Source organism: Centroberyx gerrardi, chromosome 16, assembly GCF_048128805.1.
Source record: "Centroberyx gerrardi isolate f3 chromosome 16, fCenGer3.hap1.cur.20231027, whole genome shotgun sequence".
In the NCBI taxonomy this organism is placed as follows: Eukaryota; Metazoa; Chordata; class Actinopteri; order Beryciformes; family Berycidae; genus Centroberyx; species Centroberyx gerrardi.
In genome coordinates this window covers 12,887,014-12,910,113 of record NC_136012.1, presented here as the reverse complement: position 1 = coordinate 12,910,113, position 23,100 = coordinate 12,887,014, and the positions used below count along the sequence as shown (strand labels likewise).

The 23,100-nt window shown below is 43.0% G+C and overlaps 1 protein-coding gene across 1 annotated transcript; it reads left to right on the top strand.

The window, feature by feature from the left end:
- The first annotated feature begins 378 nt into the window (after nucleotides 1-378).
- On the top strand, nucleotides 379-21,727 carry nr3c1 (nuclear receptor subfamily 3, group C, member 1 (glucocorticoid receptor)). Its single transcript, XM_071916992.2, has 9 exons — nucleotides 379-644; nucleotides 1,291-2,558; nucleotides 12,226-12,392; nucleotides 12,623-12,739; nucleotides 12,895-13,176; nucleotides 13,658-13,802; nucleotides 14,703-14,833; nucleotides 16,075-16,232; nucleotides 17,548-21,727. Exons 2-9 carry the CDS (start codon nucleotides 1,300-1,302, stop codon nucleotides 17,698-17,700), a joined length of 2,412 nt encoding a protein of 803 aa, XP_071773093.2. The 5' UTR covers nucleotides 379-644; nucleotides 1,291-1,299; the 3' UTR covers nucleotides 17,701-21,727.
- Nucleotides 21,728-23,100: the final 1,373 nt, after the last annotated feature.

Below are 23,100 nucleotides of genomic sequence, written 5' to 3'. Positions count from 1 at the left end.
CCGTTTTATAATACTATTTTGCCTCGATTGCCCTTGCACTTTGTACTCATTATTGGCTGTGTCCTGTTGTTTTGATCATGCCCTTTGTGTGTACTAAGAGTGTATTATTGAATTGCACTGAAATGAATGTAACCAAGATAACACATACATTTATAGGCTATCGAATGGTAAATATTGCTATGATGTAGATAGATTAATTGTCTTATATTATATAAGTATATTTTCAATTCTCCAAACAGGAGTTTGAGCGCGCACACAACAAACTGCAGTTCGCCGTTGTCGCCAGCAGGCCGCACTGCGTGTTGTAAACAGGCCAGCCACGGGGTTGGCTTGCTCAGTTCTCCATTTTGTATGTTTTTCCTGGAGGTTAGCGCCTACTTTCTTAATGGCTAGCTGCGAATCACCATAGCTAGCCTGCCTCATGCATTTCGCATGTTATTTTATAGCTTGATCAAAATCATACAGAAAATTTCGAAAAATAGATTCAATTCGATGTGTTATTTTCCTTCTAGCTAGCCATGTAGGTTACGACGTGTGAGGAGTAAACATTGAGTCAGTGTTTCGTGTTGTTGATAGCCACTTTCAACCAAAACAATGTTGTCAGATGACCTGTGGACATCAATCAGCAATCAAACATTTGAAGGGTAATTATACGCTTTAATTAGTTGTGTGTTGATACAAAGGCAAAGATTGTACACATTTCAGTATGCACTTGGCAGGGGGGTCCAAGTCGAGGTTTATGTTAGCTAGGTGGCTAGCAGGCTACTATCACTGTCTGTCAGCGACATTTCGAACCAAATGTTAACAAGTAGTGTAGCCACACTGCTAGCTAGCAGGCTAACAGCTAGCGCTAAGCTAACGTTAGCTTAGCTTAGACTTAGATTAACTTTACTGCACCGTGCATATCAGTTGTAGTCTATACCATGGTGATTTTGATTTGCTTTAAATGAGCCTTATCGAGGTTCGCCTTACCTGCCCATATAGTCTAATCTTAACATCTTGTCACCGGGAATTGTTAACTAGCTTTCTTGCTAACGTTAGCTACATTAACTATCAAGGGCGCGGAGGGGGCCGTGCGTGGCAACTTTCTCCAGTCTTTGAGCTAGCTGATTTCTCTTAGCATGTGCACAATCTGTCTGACTGTATTTCAAGATACAGTGTAACTTAGCACCATAATAGCTAGCGCACTTGCTAATCTTAAATTAATTTTGGAAAGAATACTGTTGAGTGTAATTGTTCTGCACGCTCACCCTGTCTGTTTATTGACTTTGTATTTCTGTGTCTCTGAAGGATGAAAAGATGGATAAAGGAGGAGTGAAGAAAATAGAATATATAAGAGATGACCATTTAAGCAGACTGGTCTACATTGAAAGCCCGGAGGAGGGAGCTCCATTAAAAGTAGCTCCTCACAGTGCCATGTCCATCACCTCTGCCACCTCTGTTGTACTTCCATCCAGCCCATTGATGCAGCCGGGAGACGTGCCCAACGGCCTCAGCAACAGCCCCCTTCCGGAGGAGCTCACCTCTGCCTCCGTCACTGCCACCGTAGGGCTCTTGCTGGACGATTCAGAGCCCAGGGGGATGACCAAGGATCAGAGGACCCAGCAGCAGCAGTTGCTCCAGATTCAGACACAGACGCCCACCACCCTTGGGCGCTACACCTTGGGGGAAAATTTCTCCCAGCTGGAGGCCAGCATAGCAGACCTTACCCACTCCTCCTCCATGGACTCTCTTATTGGGGGTTCAGACCCCAACCTTTTCCCAATGAAAACAGAGGACTTCTCCATGGATAGAGGAGACCAGGATCCCATGGACTTGGATCATGATGCCTTCGGGCACATTGGGAGAGATGTGGACATAAACCAGAAGTTGTTCAATGACAACACCCTGGACCTGCTCCAGGACTTTGAGCTCACCGGCTCCCCCTCTGATTTTTATGTAGGGGATGATGCCTTCCTGTCCACTCTGGCAGATGATTCTCTGCTTGGGGACGTTGGCTCGGATAAGGACAACAAACCCGCCATGGGTGGGAACAGCAACGGTGGTGGCACCAGCTCTGCAATTCTCAATGGCAGCAGCCTGATCAACCCCAGTCAGGACCAGTCCAGCTCTAGCACATCCACCACTGCCACCCTCACCCTCACCCCCACGACCACTCTGCCTGCGTTGGTGAAAAAAGAGAAGGACGCCGGTTTCATTCAGCTGTGCACCCCAGGGGTGATCAAACAGGAGAAGACGTCTGCGGGCCGGAGTTACTGCCAAATAAGCGGCACATCCTCCCCAGACCTGCCCAGCCCCAGCCCCATCTCTATCTGCGGGGTCAGCACCTCAGGAGGACAGAGCTACCACTTTGGAATCAACCCCAGCAGCACCCCGACTTGCAGCAGCAGTGGAGCTCAGCAGCAGAAGGATCAGAAGCCAGTGTTCACCCTGTATCCCCCACTGACGACCATTGGTGAGGCCTGGAACAGAGGCCAGGTGATCGGGGACAACTCGGGAGTGCCGAGGGCCAGCGAGACTTTCTCTAGCTCCCCCTCTTTCCCCACCAGCTTTACCAGGTAAGGAATTATGTGCTCATTGAGCGGCGGTGTGGTGTGACCTGGCCCCGCCACGGGGTTGAGGCCTGTGTCAGTTATGTTTAGATCACAGAGGGGAATGATCAACTGTATACAGAAAAAAATGCTATGTCATTGTTTGAATGAGCAATATATGATAGAACCCAAGAATATTATCTGGTATCATCCCCTTTAATTTCAAGATGACTGACTTTATCAAATCAGATTATATTGATTCGTATTTTATTATGTTGATCTTTTCTTGCTTACCTTTTTAAGTTTGCATCAACATGCAACAAATATTTTTGTTCGTTGTATAGAGAGAAACATATTCCTAATTGATAGTAGCCTATAACATGTTTGAATCAGAGGTCTTGCTGTTGTCATTCCTTATCTTTGCAACAGAACTGTTGTCTCTAAATTATTTGAAAGAAACTTTGTTATGAGTTCTATACCAACAAATTTTGTCTCACACTACACTTAAGAAATGTTTGCAGAGAAATTGCCACATCCCACAGCATTGTACTGTACAAGACACAGCTGCAGCAGTAAGCCCTAAATGCTAGAGAAAGGAGGCGCTGTTAAAAGGCCAGGGGAATTCCACTTTTGTCCAAGTCAGACATTTAACTGTAGAATCATTTTCTCACAGACTGCACAAGCCTGAGCATTCTATATTTTTTTCTGTGGTGTGCCTCAATTCCAATGTGCAGTCAAAGCATTTCTCCTAAACAGGTTAGGTTTGTCATTGTTGTAGACATGGTTTATTTTTTACTCTGACAGGTCCTCTACCCACTCCATTCAACAGTTCGTTGGCCTACTAACTAGCTACAGCCAGCCGCACTCAGTCTCTGACAGGAAGTATCCACTCTATGGGGGCTTCGTGAGGTCATTTGGGCATATCCCTTCGATCCTCCCGTTGCATTATGCCAAAAATAAACCTGAGGTGCACTGTGTCTGATTGATCCAACTTCACTCGGAGCACATCTGTCCCCCGAGGAGCAGGGAAGGCGGTTCATTCAACAATCAGGATGAATGAATTGTGGCCTTTATGGAATGCTCAGGCCTGTTGTTCAACAAGAAGGACGTTCCTCATGTGTAGGAAAAAGAAGAAAAATAGGTTACTTGTTCCACAGGTTTACTCATGTAATATTGCTGATTCTTATTTCTGAATTTTTTTTTTTTTTTTTTTACAGTGAGCTCACAGTCAGCTAAAACACATGCAGAGCTTCATGTAGAGTGTCCAGTCAGACACCATGGGGACCATGGGGCCCACAAAGTGTCTTTTGTCCAGTTATTTCTTTGCTGCCCTCTAGGTTTTTATGGGTTCGCCTGTAAAGCTGGCTTTGGGGCCCAGTGGTGCAGTAGCTCAATAGAAATACTTCACCAACTGGCGTGACAGAGTGACACGTCTCAGAAGCTCCTCTTGTTTGTCTCCGTTGTTGTGTACTGATTCGCAGTATCAGACAGGGAGTGATTCGCTTCCAGCCGCTGTCTCAAAGCATGGCATGCAGAAATGCGTCATGACAGCCAGGGCACAGATGTGGTTGTTATTTGAGTTATTTGTGCAAATGATGCTTGGTAATATTGTTGAGAGCCTACTGTCGTGAGACTATTGGATCGTACCATCTTCATAAATGTCTGACAGCCGTCCTAATGCCTGGTGACCAGGGACAGATGGGGCAAGACACAAGATATGCCTCATTTTCATTTCACATGTGGCTTTAATCACCCTGTCTTTGTGTTCTTTAGAGGTGTGTGTGCGTGTGTTTGAGTATTGGATTATGTCTGCGCTTGCAGTGTGAGCATACATGATTTTGTGTGGGCGTGTGTCTGTTTGGGTATTGGCTTATGTGTGTGTGTGTGAGCTTAGCGTTTCTGTGTGTGCGCGCGTCCCTGCTGAGTGGGAGTTTGTTTTGTGTGGTGCCTGTTCGCCTCAACCTGTGTGACATTTAGCGGTTTGGAATTAGCTGAGCGCTCCCTGGCTGTCAGGGGGTTGGCATCAGGTCGCCAGCTCCTCCAGCTTCTCACGCAACTATATGCTGCTGCCGCCCGCTAAAGTTCAGGCTCGATGGACCTGACCTGGCTCTGTATACCTGCCGTAGCCCCAGGGTTTGGTGCTCTATGCTCGATAATTCTTTGATCATTAGTCCAACGAGCCGGCACTAATAGCATAATCACATGTCTCCCGTTTTGTTTTTCCATTGCTTTTCCGTTCAGAGACTTTATGCATCACAGTTTCACAGTCTGACTCAATGCCCCGTCACAGGCGACCGGTTCTGACACAACTGGGAATGAGAATGGCATGCTTTTGTTTCTTCTTGTTATTTTTGAAAACGTTTACCTGCATTGTTGGATGGGGAAAAAATGTGGAAGGATAAGTCCTCCGGTAGATAATCATCACAGATCCCAGTCAGTAGGCCTGTCTTATGTAACATTTGTTTTTAGTGTGGTATTTCCTCCTCTGGTCTGTGATAGACCAAGGCCGTAGTGTGGAGGTAAGTTTTTCAGTGTCGGATAATAATGCCATAGCCTCGTATCCTGCTGCGGATTTTAGTAGAACCCCCCTATTGTTCCTCAGACTATAAAGGGCTGCTTGCCAAAACAGAGATATTTTGGACCATATGATCCACATAGACATTAGGCTAATTTATAATGCACACAGTGTAGGTTAGTGGAATTTCTCAGAGGCTGTTGGCCAGATCATGTGTGCAATGCAGGAACATGGTATTTGGGAGCAATAAATCTGGCTCACTGAAAACAGTTGTTGATATCCGAGACTCGGACAAAGCAGTGTTCTGTATGCTGTAGCATAAAGTTTTCTGTCAATGTCGTGCATGTTTTGTAAGTAATATATCATTCAGGTTTTCAGATGAATACAAAGTCTTTCATTCCATTTAGACTTGAATGATTTTTTTTTTCATTCAGGCTTTCATTTAAGTCCTCACAATAGAGATGGATGCATCACTTAGCTTTCAGTTTTTCCATTTATTATCCTAATTGGATGTTGGCCTTCATGCTACACTGTATTTTCCCTTCTTAGCTGGGCAGATATTACCTACTGCAATAATAACTGACTGACAATAATGCATGCGATAGGGTTAAACAGTAACAGTCGCTGGCCCAGGGCCTGCACAGTCATAACTGGCCTGATTGGACCAGTGCTTGGGCAGGTTGAAGAGTAAGTCCTGCAGTGTCTTTATTATGGTGGTAAAATTCCAGAGAATTTCACTTCATGGGAATTTTGAGTCAACTTTGGAAATTGACCATGAGTCACTACTGGATAAAACACAGGACAAAAAACACTTGACAGGAGATTCTCAACACACATGATGCTGTGTTAAAGCAGTTTGCTGACATTTTGTCTTTCACAACAAATGCCGTTACTATCCCACATGCTTTCCCCCATCCTACAGAAGATACACAAAACCTAACTACAGCTATTTATGTCAATTTCTTGGACAATCTTCTTAATAGTTACATTCTAGTTTGTAACAACCTGCTGATTGTGCTAATTACTTTTTGAGTTTGCCCTATTACTCAAACCATCAGACCAATTTGCTCAGAATATAGAGCCTTATCAAACCACTGCAGTAACCCAAGGGATGGGCCTTGATTTGAGGCAGAGGCCTCAAATCACAACACAGAGCTGCTTATCTCTGTATAGGGCATAATTCAAAAGAGGGTAATGATTGATTAGCACTTGATTGCTTTTTGTTAGAGGCCAGTTGAAGCAAAAAGTGGACCGCTGGTTAATGCTGGTGTGACATGAAAAGCCAGAGCATGATCTGCTAAGATTGTTGGAACTGGAGTTGGTGAACTGTTAGTTCAGTGTCTATTTAAAGTTATCAGCTGTATCAGCTGTGGTTTGGCTCCGTATTTGATGTATGAATAGTCTTAGGTTGTTATATATATATATATTTGATATATGAATAGTCTTAAGTCTGAGCCTTGGCGCAGTGTTTTGAGAGTAAGCTCAGAACAGGGTCTCTATTCAGTGCACAAAGTCTTGCTCTGGCACGCCCTCACCTCTCCTGCCTTGCTCGCCCTCTCTCTTCTCCCTGCTCTCTCTGTCTCTCTCTCTCCTCGGCCGATGTTCTTCCGTCCCGCAGCCAAGGGCAAAAACTTTGACTGTCAGCAGAAGCTATGAGCCACTGTAAATTACCTTTTTATGATTTTTACTTGTGAATATATGTGCTTGTGTGTGAGATGTGTGTTGGTTTTCATTATGCAGTGTATAGGAGTGTGTAGGTGTGCGCATGTGTGTGTGTGCATGTGGGTGTGTCATGAGCGCTGTGGCAGGCAGGCGGACCACAGCGCGCTGCCGTGAAGCTCTCACTCTCCTGACCTACTTTCTCTCCCGCCTCCCCACAGCTGGCGCCGGGTAAACGCACCAGATCAAATGCCAGCCATTCCAACCGCTTTCACGTTATTACCGCATACCCCTGTAACCGCATTTTTGCTATTTTGTCTATTTTTGTTGTTGTTACGTGTTGACACTGAACATGGTTACAGAAATTCCCCAGTTTGAGGTTCAGATACTATAGCTAAACCTATGTTCTTTTGTTTTGTTTTGTTTTTCTTAGTTTTGCTACTTTACAGTTGGCGAGTCAGCAAATTCAAACTGGGTGGGTTCCTCCCACTTCCAGCGGTATGCAATCCAGCTGAAGGTATTACGGCGCTGCACACAGCAGCAGCAAGACTCCAATTCATTTTACAACCCAGGAAGCCACCTAACACCTACGCACAGTCACTAACTGCTCTTATTATGGAAACTAATATGGAAACTCGGATCCTTAGGGTTATTTTTCTGGTGCTAAGCCATAGGTTAGGTTAAGTCTTCCCCTCTGATGTTTGAAGCCAAGCACTAGCTACTGCTCCTGGCTATAGAGCTCAGCTGTTAATGAAAGGAGTTTGCCAGTAAAGCATGAAGGAGGAGGCGGCGATGACTCCTTGCAGACAATGAGAGTATCTAGGCCCGTACTGATGGAGGCATGAGAGGTCTGTGTTTGTAATGCAGAGGGAGGGAACTTTTAAAGATGGAGGACCAAATCGGTGGCCATGGCAGTTCGCCAGTGTCAATGGAAAACTGCTGCAAGAGGCACTATAATTAATTTCCATTGTATTAATTTGTGTTAGTGAAAATCATTTTGTGAAAATGCTGCACAATTTCCTTGTACCTAATAAAGAACTAATTGGCTATGTAATGAGATGAGAATTGGTCTATATTTTTTATGAGAGCCTGATTTATTAGAAGGGGGAATAGAAGCGGAATCTCGGTTTTTCTAATTTTTTTTTTTTGTCTTATTTTAGATAAGTCCAAGCCTAGACTAAACAAGCCCAGTCTGTCTGCTCCCTCATCAAAGCTGTGTTGTTGTTCAGTGCGTGTGAGAATGATTCAGAGCGAGCGGACCAGTTCCCCTTTTCTATTTTGGTGGCTCTCACCTCAGGGAAGGAGCACTTCCTTCTGCTCTTCCTCTGCTCTCTTTTTCACGCTCAGAGAGTGGTGGTTAAGATATAAGAGGTGATGAGCCTGTGCGTGCAATGCTGACCCACATCAGTAACGGTGATAATCACTACAATAACACAGCCTAGCAGGTTTTACGCATTTATTCCACCACCCAGCCAGCTTTCCACGTTGACCCTCTCTCTCCATTTGTTTTGGTTTTTGATTTTTTGGTTGTTTTGGAGCATGACCATACCACACTCAGATGTGTTGCAGAGACCACTAGCAATCAGTTTCATGTTCTTGTTTTTGTCGGAGGTGACTCTCTGCACTGACTTGGCCAGAAGTAGGTCAAGTAGGATGATGTAGGCTGTTAAGTGGAACAAACGCACAAGCGCAAACACATTCCATATCACGTTATAGAGACACGGCGGGGCGATGTTGTGATGTTGCTCCAACTGCTGCTCGTCTGAACTGACAAAGAGGTTCGAGTATAGAGAGCAGGGACCTACCGAAGTACTCCTGACACTCATGGCTAAAAGGGGATTATGAATTGTCAAGCAGGGCACTGGGCCACGGGCATTATCGTAAGTGCATGAAGTGGCTTGCCTCATTTAAACCCAGGCTGATTGATCACAGTTGTAAAGACCCAAGCAGTTAACTTTCTGTGCCCCTCTCTTGTTGAAGGCGAGGCCCGTCTGTGAGTCTCTGTGCTCTAGCTGAGCTGTGACCGATAGTAAACTGAGAGGGAATGCGAGAACTTCCTGTAGACGGCAGGCGTTTAGCTGAACATATGGTTTCAACAAGAGGAAATTCGGTCTCCCCACATTGTCATGCAACTGTGATTGATGTGCCTCTGACAATCCACAATAACAGATTTCTGTTTTTTTTCACAGCAAGTGTTAAGAGGTGTAGTGAATATCATCGGTTGATCTCCAAATTGAGTTCGGAGGAAATTCAAGCAACACCTTTACTTGCAGACCATGTAGAGCAATGAAGAAGCAAACGAATGAACAAGAGCTGTGAAAAGTGGGCTATGCAGAGCGGCCACTCTAGGCCTAATTTGTTGTTGGAAGTAGTGGATGAACAAGCGCAATACTGCTGTAATTGGATTTAGCCCAGTAGCCTAAAGCCTTTTCATAGTAAAGCTGTCCTGCTCACGCCTTTCGCCTTGATCCCACTGGACCAACGAAGGGCAAACTGGTCAACCCCCACCCTGTGACATCACGCTCTAGAGACATCGGCCTACCCCACCCACCCTGCGGTGACCACGCCTTCCTCTGGGGGCTTGGATGGCTTTTGTCTGTGTGTGTGTGTGTGTGTGTGTGTGTGTGTGTGTGTGTGTGTGTGTGTGTGTGTGTCCCCTTTGGCCCACTCTAACCCTAGCTTTGCGTTAAGGAAAGCCCGTAAATCTCTCACTGCGAGGGGATGTAAATACCTCCTGTCATCGATCATGTGATCAAACAGATGGCATGCTGATTGCGTCATCGTGGCCGCACAGCCCTTGTATATAAAATGTATAAATAACCCTTAACCCCAGCTGCTGTTATTTGTGTTTACCAGAGAGTGTTGATTGTGTTCCAAATGGCAGGCCTTCAGACACGTTGGTTGAGCAAATGTTTGAATGATCTCAGCCTACGGCCCATCGAGCTATGGCTCAATCTGGTGCTTGTTGGTAAATAGTGCATCCTTCACACTCGTGCACATCGTGTGTTATGCACATCACTGCATCCAAAGACAGGGTGATTGGTCTGTCATTCAAAAAGTGCCAGCATTGGAATTGAATCATATATATAAAACAATATACAAAACAAACTCTCTACATGTTTCTTCCTTAGCATGGGAGACTTAAAGAAGCCCAGCTACATGAGCATGAAATTGTGATATTGAGTTTTGCCCCATCCAGTATTAGTTTGTCTTATCAGCTCCATTTTTCTTTTTTATCACGGACCGGTATATTGTGTGAGGGTACATTCTGTTCATGCCTAGGCAACTAAAGAATATGGTCATCTTATCACATATAGGGGCTCATTCATAAAACAATGCGGTAACAGAATAGCTAAATACTTTAGCTCTACTTCACTCTAGCAGCTAATAAAAAGTTTATGGGATGTGCTAATGATCATCTTCTCTTTTTTTATCATGATAAACTGAATCAAATCAGATGGTAACTGGCTTTTATAACCGCAATCAATTAATAATTGCAAAGTCATATTTATTAAACATTTATTTTCATGTTTCCAATGATAATTAGGCCTAATGCCCTGGGACACAATGTAACTTTATCTATTGATTTTTTTGGAATAATTAGTTAACATTAATTTCTACAATATACCGTCTGACTAGAGCAGGTGGTATTTTCTGCGGCGCAGTGTGCTTTTGTGAATCGCAATATGTAAATGAACAAAAGGGGTGGAAGTACGGGGAAAACAATAACACTAATAACGTTCCAGTATTTCACGTTTCTGAATGAGAAAATACCCTACCGTGACGTTATCTGCCCCTAACGTCACACTAAACCTGCCAGTAAGTTTTATGAATGAGCCCCATAGTGCATTTGGATTTGCTGGATTCAGATTCATTTGTTGCAGTATTTCATTGGATTTTTCTCATTGCATTCCCATGTAGCTGTGCACGTCAGCCGTTGTTTGGGCAAAATGTTGAATCCTAACATGCAGAAGTCTACAGAAAGGGTTCTTTCATTTTCACTTTCAGTTATAAATAGCAAGATATGGCAAGATGTGGCTCAGGGAGATGTTATCAAAAGTCAGACAAACAGCTTTATTTAAATGTGCTGACTTGTTGGCTGTTTCCTGACTTTAGTCCCTTTGCATTCAAACGATCAGCTCCAGGGTTTGCATGGCGTTCACTTCTCTCAGGCGGACCAGGAGGGAGCTGTTTAGTGAACACCCCACTTTGTGGTGTCCTCACCTCCCCAAACCAACCAAAATAAGGGGGTAAAGACTCCAGAGTTTGATGCAGATGCACCAAACAAGGCAGGGTGCACCCAAAAGCCCAAGACTCAGGAAATGAAAGTTCACAAACAAGTAGAACGCAGTTCTAGAGAGTCCGAGAAGGAAAATGGGCGCAGACCTGACATATTGACTGTATTGACCATGCTACAGTGTCAGTGGTACTCAGAAAGCTGTCGAGGCCAGTCAGACTCCTCAGAGGACTGATGGGGTTTCTGTTCTGCTTCTGGACTCCATGCTTTGATGTTTCAGTCAGGTTTTCCCATCCAGCTACGCCCACTGACTCTTTGGGCCTGGCCTGCTTTCATGTTAACAACCTCATCTTATATAACTAACAGTGAACTTAGCTCCCCTGGCCCAATCTGTGTATTAGGGCTTGGCAGTGGCAGTGACAATTCAAAACGGCTCTTATCAAATGAAGCGTGTTTGTTTTCGTTGCGGTGGAAAACGGGCTGACACATGGACGGACAGACACGGTCGTTGCGCCGCTCAGGCTCAATATCCTCTCAGTGTGGGCGTTGTTGTTTCTGTGGCCACTGGGTTAGAAAGGGGGTGGGGACCTCTGGCGCATGGATGCAGCAAAGCCAGGCGTCCTCTAGTGGTAGTTTTGAGTTGGTCCATCTCAAACCACTATTGACTGGGTCCAGGAACATTTGTGGTTCAATCAAAGGAAAAGCATTGCTTTATGACAGCCACTTACATTATGATTTGACCACAGGTCCTAGATAGTTTAGACTCTAAAGGCCTAAACCAGACACAGTGGCAGTCTCACTCTCTTTTGATGTTGGGAACTAAGGTTGAATTTAGAAAACGGGAAGACAGCAAGGGACACATTGACTGATGGAAGTATGCTCATGTTTAGTTTATTTGTAAAAGGGTTCAGTGCAAAGCTGCAAATATGTGAACTCAAGTTAAGCTTTTAAAACTGAGAAGATGCTTTCAGGAGAAGGGCTAAACTAGGCATGGCTCTTCCCAACTGCAACAGCTGCTTCAGATTTACACTGTTATGGTGCGGCTTCAGAGAATCATGTGTTAAATACCCTCGGATTAACAATTAAATACTAAAAATTCTGTGCAACTGATTTGTGAAATGTGTGATTATAATCATCTTGGCATGACACTTCCAACTGATAATTGCAGTCAAGATTGTCGTGTTTATTTTTATGCTTTTGTAGTTCAAATGTGTGTCCATTTTGTTGAGAGCGACTCAGTCTCCCTGACATTTCTCTGCCTTGTCTCTGTCCTCTCCTCTCAGTTCTACCTCCAGACAGGAAGGGGGTACTGCTTCATCCTCTACCCAGGGAAAGGCCAGCGGGACCACTCACAAAATCTGCCTGGTGTGCTCTGACGAGGCCTCAGGCTGCCACTACGGCGTGCTGACCTGTGGCAGCTGCAAGGTCTTCTTCAAGAGAGCAGTGGAAGGTACAAAGTGATGAGATATCATTACATTTTCACTGGTGGCCTGCAATAGTCCCATTTGTCATTACTCTGTCACGTCACTTTGCTCAAACTCAAATTATTACTATGATTTGAAGTTGCAGGCATGATCTTCATTACAACGGAAACACTACAGCTAATTTGTTATTTCCCCTAGACTGTTTTCCACAGCAGAATGTAAATAACAGACTAATCTTCCTCCTGTGTCCCCCTAGGGCAACATAATTACCTGTGCGCAGGGAGGAATGACTGCATCATAGACAAGATCAGAAGAAAGAACTGCCCAGCCTGCCGCTTCCGCAAATGTCTGATGGCGGGGATGAACCTGGAAGGTACACATTAACCGCACGTGTATCACCAAACAACACACCCTCGAGTCTTCTCACTCACTATGTTTTATCCATGGGTTTTTGCTCACGTCTCTCTCTCTGTGTCTTTTACTCTTTGCCCCTCCCCCTCTATCCATCCCTGTTTTCTCTCGACGCAGCGCGTAAAACCAAGAAGCTGAACCGCTTAAAGGGCATCCAGCCAAACAACCAGGTAGAGCTGGCTCCTCCCCCGCCGGCCGAGGCGCGCTCCCTCGTACCCAAGTCCATGCCGCAGCTCGTCCCCACGATGCTGTCCCTGCTGAAGGCCATCGAGCCGGACACCATCTACGCCGGCTACGACAGCACCCTGCCCGACACCTCCACCCGCCTCATGACCACCCTCAACAGGCTGGGCGGCCGGCAGGTCATCTCCGCCGTCAAGTGGGCCAAGGCTCTGCCAGGTAAGGGAGCACCCCAGTTCATCTGTTAACTTGCACACTGTAGTGAGTATAGACTCTAGTCAGGCACTAGTTTGATTAAGTTAACAATGTTTTCCTTGCGTAAACAAACACTAACACTACATCTGGGTCAACTCCCTCTGTGACTTTGACACATGGCACATTTGGAAAACCGAATGAACTCGGGTTAACGTCTTCACATGGCCAAATAAACTGAAAGCAGAAATCAGGTTGTGCTTACACTTTTAATGACCTTTCTCTGATTAAGATGAGAGTAGCGTTTTCAGTCAAAGTATCGCCCAGGTTAAAATCAGATTATTGGTGTACGTGCAACTTGTTAGCCAGATTTTTATTTGGTCTTCATTCATCGTCTGTTGCACCACCACACGCTCTTATCTGTTGTGACTGACTGTATTATCAGAGCACCACTGTATTGGTGGCAGTAGTTGCAGTTGTTGGAGTATTTTCATGTGCTTCCCCTCAGGTTTCCGGAACCTGCACCTGGACGACCAGATGACCCTGCTGCAGTGCTCCTGGCTCTTCCTCATGTCTTTTGGCCTGGGCTGGAGGTCTTACCAGCAGTGCAACGGCAACATGCTCTGCTTCGCGCCGGACCTCGTCATCAATGAGTACGTATCGTCCCCTCGCCAGCCTATCCACCTGTCTGTCTAACATGTTCATTTTCAGCTGTTCATCTATGTACCAAAAGTAGCGCTGCACAGTTATGGCTAAAATGATAATCCAGATTATTTTCTACAGCAGGTCTTCCAGTGAAATCACGTATTGCCAATATGCAGTATTTTACGATTATTCATTTTGAAAATAGCAATATACAATCACAGGGCCTGCCAAACGCGATCTTTCTTTCCATCTCATCTCACAAGAATCAAGTAATGTTTGCTAACTGCCATGAATTATCTGGGATTTATCCCTCCAGCCTGTCTGTCCGCACGTCTGTTTGTTCATGTATATCTGTGCAGGTCTGTACTCCTTTAACAATGTTTCTCTCCGTCTTATCTCCCGAGAATCAAACCATGTCTGTCAGCTGTCGTCACTAATCAGTGTTTCATCCTTCTTATGGACTTGAGGACTCATTTTGTAAACAGAATGTAGTGAGCAGTCTGCAGGGTTTCTGTGCTTAGGGCTGCAATAGCCATATTACTGAGTTTTTGTATTGTTGTTTTTATTTTTATACATCCTCGCAAGCTGAACAGTATCATGTAGTTTGTAGTCTGCCACCCCTTCTGCAACTATAAACTAATGTAGCTCATTTCCAGAAGAACGATTAAAATACCATAAGCGAAAATTGTTTGTTGCAAAATAACTTGAACATTCAATCGAGAGAGATATCCCAGGAAACTGCTTCATCTCCCCGATTGTGACAGCGAGTGCAGCCCCGTAAATCAACTGAAAACGACAACAAAACATAACAGCTATGGAATTTGATTAGGGGAGGAAATGCGTGAAAGAACCCTGAGTCTGCGGTGAGTAAGAGCCTCTCTGCCCTCCTGTCTTCCTGTTTCCACCAGGGAGCGGATGAAGCTGCCCTACATGGCCGACCAGTGCGAACAGATGCTGAAGATTTCCAGCGAGTTCGTCAGGCTGCAGGTTTCCCACGACGAGTACTTGTGCATGAAGGTGTTGCTGCTACTCAGCACAGGTTGGTTTCTCTTGCCCTCACACCACCTAACCGCCCCGCTCCCTCTGTCGCCACCGAATGTCGATTCTGGTGCCGTCATTACAAAACCCATCCCTCCAACTGAATACTAACCAAGCAGAGATGCCGAAAGTTAATGTTAACGTGTGTACAGGGCCTCGCGTCTCTTTACACCACTTTCCCAAGTCGTTTATTGCCAGGCCATCTTTGTAAATAATAATTCGTTCTTAATTGACTTGCCTGATTAAATAAAGGTTAAATCCAAACTGTCTGCACATACACTAGGCATTTTGCTCCCACTACTCATTAATGAGTGCACAGGTCTTAGTACACTGCACCACTTTGTCTTGAGGAACTATCTCCATGCTCCACAAGGCTCGCAAATTATTTCCCACAAGTTGCTCCAGTGCACTGATGGACTTTCGCCTTTGGCTGCAACCTACTGCATGCCTTGCTGCCTGAATGCACTTTGTGATGGGAAGCTGAATCTCTGTAGATGTATAGTCTACTGTATTTTATGCCTTACGCTGTCCTCTCATACTGAGTATGAGCTCCTGTTGTCCCTGTACCATGTGTGTCAGTATGTACTTATGACTGCCACCTGAACTGTCAGTATGTTCCTGCGTCAACGTCACCAAGACAAATTCCTGTACATTTATTGTACTTGGTGAATAAAATGATTCAGAGTTAAGGTTAAGGAAATTGGACAAAATGCATCTGGGCTCACCAGTGGATTCAATCCATCACTGGTGGAAATTCCCTCGCCGATGTTTTTGTTTTGTTTTGGCTTTTTTCTGATTTCAATTATCTTTGGTAATTTAAAATGTAACCTAGTGCAAGACACTCAAATGAGGAAGCACATACAGAGACAAAAATTGTGCTCAAGTTGATTTTAAAATGTATTTAAAGGCAGCAGAGAAGGAAGCGTAAACACACATGACATTTCACAGAGCCTTCCTCGGGTTGTGCTGGTTTTATCCCTGCGGGTTCTTCTCCATTTGAGTGTCTTGTGCTACTGCCTCCTATTGGGAGTACAGCATTACCTGATACGTGTTCATACTTTTTGTTTTTCTTGACCGCAAGGACTTAAGCTATAATTTTAAATGTAAAAATGCCCCTTCCTTGGAATTCAAACTGAAAGTCGCATGCTAATATTTAGTATTTGCACTAATAACACCTCATCAGCACAACACCTCTGTCCCAGATGGTAACCCCGTATCTCTCCTACCCGCTCCCTCTTGCAGTGCCAAAGGACGGCCTGAAGAGCCAGGCAGTGTTCGATGAGATTAGGATGTCCTACATCAAGGAGCTGGGGAAGGCCATCGTGAAGCGGGAGGAGAACTCCAGCCAGAACTGGCAGCGCTTCTACCAGCTCACCAAGCTCCTCGACTCCATGCATGAGGTACAGACACTCAGCGTGGCAGTAGAAAATGCATCCTATGACATCAGTTTTATATATCAGAGAGTGTTTGACTGCTTACACTCAGCAGCTTTTGTAATTAATCCTCACACACAATACTGCTGTTCCTGTGAATAGTCGGATTAAGGCGTCAGGTTGGAGAATTTAAGCATTTACATGGTTCAAAGAAACTTAAAAATGGTTCAAAGAAACTGTAATTTCCCCCCATAACCAGGGGTTATTATTTATTTAGAAGATGTCACAATGTACACACACAGCATTTGATAAGTGCGTGTTAACCATGTTGTAATTGATATAAAGAAACACACCGCCACCGCATCGGGTTCAACTTTCTTTGTGACCTTTTTGACGCATGCAAACATTTAAAAGAGCGGATTGAAATTGGGCTGTGGTGTTTACAAGGCCAACAAAATTGTAAGGCCTTACCGTGACGTTTGCTATAATCAGAGTATGGCCTTGATCAGGTCAAGATCGAGTTAAACAACTGAAACTCAACCATATGTTTGATATAATTCACAAAAGGGCCCCAGAATATATGAACTGTCAAATTGATATGGTTGGAAGCCAACATAATTGTAACACAAGAGCAAGCATTATGTCATGCAGTGTTCCTCGTGTTAAAGGTAAAATAGCAAGAAGCTCATTTTTCTATACTGGGATCTCCTTATGGAACAACCTGCCCCTGCATATTAAACAAAGCCAAACAAAGGCAATTTTTAAAACAAAAGTTAAGGCGGCTTTGTGGGGAGTGTTGATGGGTCACTTTTAAGGGAGGGAGTTTGAACCATGGGCGAGGGGTTGCAAGGGGGACTAGTAGGTTTATCCTGTAATTTTGTTTGTTTTCCATCGAATTGTTTGTTTCCATGTATTGTGTTTGTTTGTTTCCATCGAGGACCACTATGGAAATAAGTGTTTTTAGTAATGCTTTTAAGTGCTATCCTCTGGGATTTTTGTGTCATGATACTCCTTTGAGTTGTTGTGCTTTTAAATTCCTAATAAAAAAAATAAATAAATAAAAAAAAGGCTGGCTAGGCAGGTTAAGTAGGTTTGTTATGTCTTTCCAACATGATATTTTGTGTCTTGTGCTTTGTGTCCTTGTGTTTTGTTTTGTTGCATGCTGTATTGCATCATTTAGTTTGAGATTGATTGTTGATTAGTAAAATCTAGGTAGGCTCGTTCTCTGTAAAGTCGTTCGAGACGTGCTTATGACGAACGGTGATATAAACAGACTTGACTCGACAAGATAGGATTATGTGTGTGTAAACGTACTGATATGCTCTCCACTGTGCGTCTGCAGATGGTTGGTGGACTGCTCAACTTCTGCTTCTACACCTTTGTGAATAAATCCCTGAGTGTGGAGTTCCCGGAGATGCTGGCAGAGATCATCAGCAACCAGTTACCAAAATTCAAAGCCGGGAGCGTCAAGCCACTCCTCTTCCACCAGAGATGACTGTGCCCCTCAAAGACACAATGCCTTAAAATCCCACCACGTCACCTCACCACCCCCCCCACCCCCACCCCCACCCCCCACCCCCGAGAGTGGACAGGAACAGGGCAGAGATGAAAAGACAGTAAAGAGGAAGAAGGCGATCGGAGAAGAAGAGTGAATGGTGTTTTTGGGAGCGAGTATGCAACTTTATAGGGGTTTACGGGTCTGGAGGGAGAGGGCAGAGAGACGGTAGATATTTGTGTAGAGACAGAGCGAGAGCACAGAGGTTTTGTTTTGTTCAGCGGTCGAAGATGTAGTGCATAACAAGTAGGAAATGTTTTGTAAGATAAAAGATAATCACTGAGTGAAATAGGCTAACCATCCATGTTGTCTCAGGTTTCTTACCTTCAAATACAGAACGATATCTAAGACAGATAAAGCAAATATCTATGTACAGGTTATGATAATATTTTCTACATTTTCAAATTATGTCACAGTTTATACAGTTTTCCAGGTCGTTGTTACCTGGGAAGGTAGCAAAGATTAATAACATGCTATTAAATAGGTTTTTAGACTGTGTGCTCCTCTTTTAGTTTTTATAGGAGGTTGTATGTTGATATCAGTCACATGGGGGAAAAAAGATATCCTTGTTTTCCAAACAGTCATTTCAGAAGCATAATTTTATTGCTTTAACACTTTAGACGTAACATGAAACTCTGTTGGATTGTTTTTAGGAAGTGCACCTTTTCAAAGGATGATTTCTCCCTCAAGCTAACCTCTTCCAGGTTTACACACGTCTATTATAAAAGGGAAAAATATGTGCCTTTTTTAGCTTCAACTCTCATTTTAGCCATTCACCTGTTCAGGCTTGTTCCTCTCAAACCCATCATGGTCTACCCTCATCATATGTTGATTGTATTTTTATATTTACATGCAGTTGCAGGTTTCCTTTTTTTCTTTTTTTTTTTCAATGGCTGTGTTTATCTTTCGAAGTGGCAGCTCCGTCATCCTCAGTGTGTAGAAGTGAATATTCACAATCTGCTTCCTCTCTCGCACATCTCCCGCACACTTTTAATTCCTGAAGTGTAATCTTAGCACTTCCAACCCTGCTAAAGGCTTTAAAAGACTGTGAAGAAAGACTTATCGATAGGCTGTACCAGTCTCTAATAGATGAATATAGATGGCAGTTAGAACGTTGTCTATTAGTAAAGAACTGCTCCTTTTTTTTTTTTTTTTTGCCCCCCACCCCTCCCAATAGTACAATGACTGGAATGTGATAGAAATATGCGTCTACCAATCAGAATAGAGAGGGCATATTTTTGTTTTGTTTGTTTCTGAGGATTATTCCATTTTTACAACCCAGAGAACTGGTTTCTGTGGTTCTAACTTGGCTCAAACTGATGGGAAAATGACCGTCCTTTTTATTTTTAGTTCTTTGTAGGGAGCTACAGTCTGTTTAGTGGATTAGAAACCTAACATGCAGTCACGATTCTGCCAGCGATGACCCTTCATAGACTCTTTATACGCATGCTCTCAATGCGCATCTGGTTTGGATAGTTTATTATCCAAAGCCTACGCATCGTACCTTGCTACATTGTTAAAATGTACAATTTGTATGAATGACAGCTTGCCTGTACAGGGCTTGGGGTCAGATGTTGGCAGATGAATTATCTGGTAAAACCTCACACAGCTGCTGATCACCTCAAACCCCCGTTCAGCCCCCTGCTCCTTAGCAACCTTTAGGCACCTTGTCTTAACGTCAGCTCTTATAGTGTGTGTGTGTGTGTGTGTGCCTAGTATATTTGCATATGTGTGTGTATGTGTGGTAGCTAGTCAAACCCCATTGTTTTAAAGCACTTGGCATCGGACCCACCTCGTCAAGTCATCTCGCAGTGAAACTGTAGCTTTGCTGACGGAGGCAGGCAAAATGGATCCTCCGTTCTCTGGGAACTATTTCAGTGCCAAACTCTTGTTTTCTGTCTGTTTTCAATCATTTTGAAAATATGTCAGTGTTTATATCAGAAGAGGAAACAAATGTGTCCTAGTATTGAAGCTTATGAATTTGTCTGATGCAAGAAAAGGAAAAAAACTTTTGATTTATATGACCTTCAGTCCACGGATTGGGGTAATTATGAAATAAAATGATTAATTAATAACTGAGCTTTATTTTTAACGCAAGGAATACACACGTTTATTGTGTAATTACATAGAATAACTTAGTTCTATCAGTAACCCTTTCTTTGTGTGTTTTAAAAGTATGTGGGAGTTTGAAATATGTTGCAACATTTTCATTTTCATCAATTTAGCACTTGGTTGTCTGCTGTTTGTCATCAGTGTCCTTCATACCCTTTCTGTCATTTCGTTTTTGTGTTTCAAGCACAAAATAATCCAGGTATCAAAATGAATGTGAATCTTCAAGGGGAATTTGTTTCATTCAAAAAAAAATTTCTTGACAGAAATGCATAGGAAAGGTGACGCACTGTCTGTTTTTTCAATAATTGGATAAATATATCAACTGAGCAATTTTGAAAGGTGCATTTTGTCGCTACACAGTACTTAGTAGTGCATTAAATATGAAATGCATGTAATTCTCTCTCATCGGTCTACTCATGTAATGATGGAAAACACATTAACACGCTATGCCAACAACAAATATGAAGCTACTCATCAGCAATGTTGAACAACTCCCATGCTCAGGTTGTCATTGGTTGAAATTTGATGACTGGTGCATATGTGGTTATCCGTGTTCTCCATGGCATGTATCAACTGTAAAAAACCAAAAACATTGAGTTTGGATTCCCGCAATTGTGTGCTTGTGTGTTTTATGGTATTTAAGTCAGGAAAAAGTTCACTTGACAGATCAGGTAAGTTTCAGGTGTGCGTTGCCATGCCAACATCATCCGAAGTGTTTTTTTCCACTTTAGCCATGCTCACTCCTCCAATGTCTGAAAAAGGATGCTTGTGTTTTGTTTCTGGTGATTATACAAAATAGTTCTGAAAATCATCCCTACAAACAGCGTAAGGGTGACTCATGGGTTACTTTCACATTCAGTGTGTCTCCAAATCTCTGCTGCTGCTGCCGCTGCTGCTGCTGTTCATGTTAAACAGGTATACGAAACCGCACACTTGCCTCTCCTTGCTCAAAAATGTATCCTTGCTTACTTTCTTCTTATACATTTTTGAGGAGGACAACTGAATATGCAATAGAAATTACATATACATATTTCATTATCGCATGAAGAGATGTAATTGCTTCCTTTTTTTTAAAAATGTTTTTCAGATATAAGCTATTCGCATCGAGGAGATTCACATTTAACTTTATCTCTGCAGGCCAGACTTTTCAGGAAATAACACACTTGTGTCAGTAAACAACTCATCCAGACTGGACAAAAAAAAAAACAAAAAAAAAAAAAGCCTATTTGATGTTTGACTACAAGGTGACCAAAGCAAGTACAGACAAATTCAGCATATGTCAGTGTAGACAAAGTAGCTCTTAGAAGACAAATGTACAGTTCTTTGTTTTTTAACACATTTTGTATTCTAACATGATGGCTTTGGTCAAATTGTGTAATACTGTGAATAGGATAGGAGTCAGTCTTTTCACACACAAACTGTTTGTGAAAGTAATCAACCAGCTTGAATCTAAAAATTTGCACTACCCAAATATTGTTTGAAAATCTATTTTGTATAAAACATATGCAGACATTAACTTTTGAGAATTATCAAGGGCGGATCATGTTTCACTGGTATATGCTTTCTTTGAAGCTTTGTTTTGCTTAAAAATTTCGATTATGTACATATAATCCATTGTAAAGAAAATGTGGTGTATTTGTCTCAAAATAATAGTTTTTCTATACCCTGTGTATTATTTCTCCTCTGTAGTGTGAATCTTGTTGATCTTTTCCTCCATTGATTAAATGTCAAACTGTATGTCTGTGTGGTACTTTTCAAAACAACCAACTGTATGCTGATGTATGCCATAATATTAACTCCATTCTGAACAATGGAAATGGTAAGCTCATTGTAAGCCACTTTTCATGATCACAGCAAGCACTTGTTCATCAAATAAATGCGCTTTTCCATTCTGGCGCTTGGTTTACTGACTGTTGCAGAGACGCTGTCATAGTCCACCGACTGACTGATCTATTCACATTCTCAAGTAATGTGTTGGGGAGTTAATCATCAGCATAAAGGGATTTTTATAGCAGTCAACACATTTTGCCCTTTCCTTAAGTATTTTAAAGGTTGTATGGAAGAGGATTAGGGCCACATCTGAAAAATGTATTTGAGTTCTGAGAATAAAGTCAGAATTCTAAGTTTAAAATGAAAATTTTGAGAATAGTTCTGACTTTAATCCTCAGAATTCTGACTTCATCCTCAGAATTCTGTGTTCTGTGATTAATCTCAGAACTCAAACAAATGTTTCACATGTGGCCCTAATCCTCTTCCGTAAGGTGCCATATTCAGTTTTCATGATTTTGGAGGGGGGGAGGGTCAGTTCAAATGCTGCAAACTTGCTTGCTTGGAAGTATTTTAGCAATTATTCAGTGAGGAGAGACAATTAAGTCCAGGGGCCAGTTGCATAAAGCTAGTTTAAGACTAGTCTAAGCCTTAGACTGGTCTTAGATTCTCAGGTTGGAATAGTCTAATTAAGACTGTCTGTTACTTAAATATTACAACTGACTTATTTTGAGGTAGGAATGTTAGCCACCTTCCCCCCGGCTAATCTTGAGTTAAGAACTTTGTTGTTATGGAAATGAGTCGGCCTAACTGTCAGAGTGGGACGTTTAAATACTGAAGCTGTTTCATACGAGATGCCAAATCTTTGGTTTTTGGGAAGAGTCTGAAGAAGAGAGCGAGTCTTTAGAGACAGAAACAACCCATTAGAGATCTACAACAACCAAGAAGTAGTAGGAACAGGTAAATATAAATGTCTATAGCAAGTTTGACTTAAAGTCACATTTAAGTCTAAGACCAGGTCTATCTTTATGCAACTGGCCCCAGTTGTGATGCGTTGACTGGAGTTAGTCCGAAACTGCCTGTTAGAAAAAAAAATGTTTTTGAAAATGCAATAACATTGAATTTAACCACTAAAACAAAATCATATTTCAACAATGTCTTTATGAAACATCTTTGATCATATATGTGTACAAATAGAGGAAAAGTTGAATTCCTACAATAGGGCCTCTTTAATGAAGTCACATTGTCTCACGGCCTCTATGCCACATTGTGAGACTAACGATGTGGAGTGGATTTGTCAGATCAGATAGCGGAGTTCACCATGATGCGGGCTGACATGACTAATGCCCAGAGCAATTACAGCAGGGAGGACAAGCAGCCAGATTCTCCTCCTCTGAGTCCTTGCAGCTTTGCAAGTTTGACCTTTAAAATGAGTATCATGTATGCATTATAGCTTTTAAT

Excerpts from the sequence above, each read along its gene's own strand:
- nr3c1 (XM_071916992.2), top strand. The coding sequence starts at position 1,300 with ATGGATAAAGGAGGAGTGAAGAAAATAGAATATATAAGAGATGACCAT. Across the intron at positions 12,393-12,622 it reads CTTCAAGAGAGCAGTGGAAG|GGCAACATAATTACCTGTGC; the intron begins GTACAAAGTGAT and ends GTGTCCCCCTAG. Across the intron at positions 14,834-16,074 it reads GTTGCTGCTACTCAGCACAG|TGCCAAAGGACGGCCTGAAG; the intron begins GTTGGTTTCTCT and ends TCCCTCTTGCAG.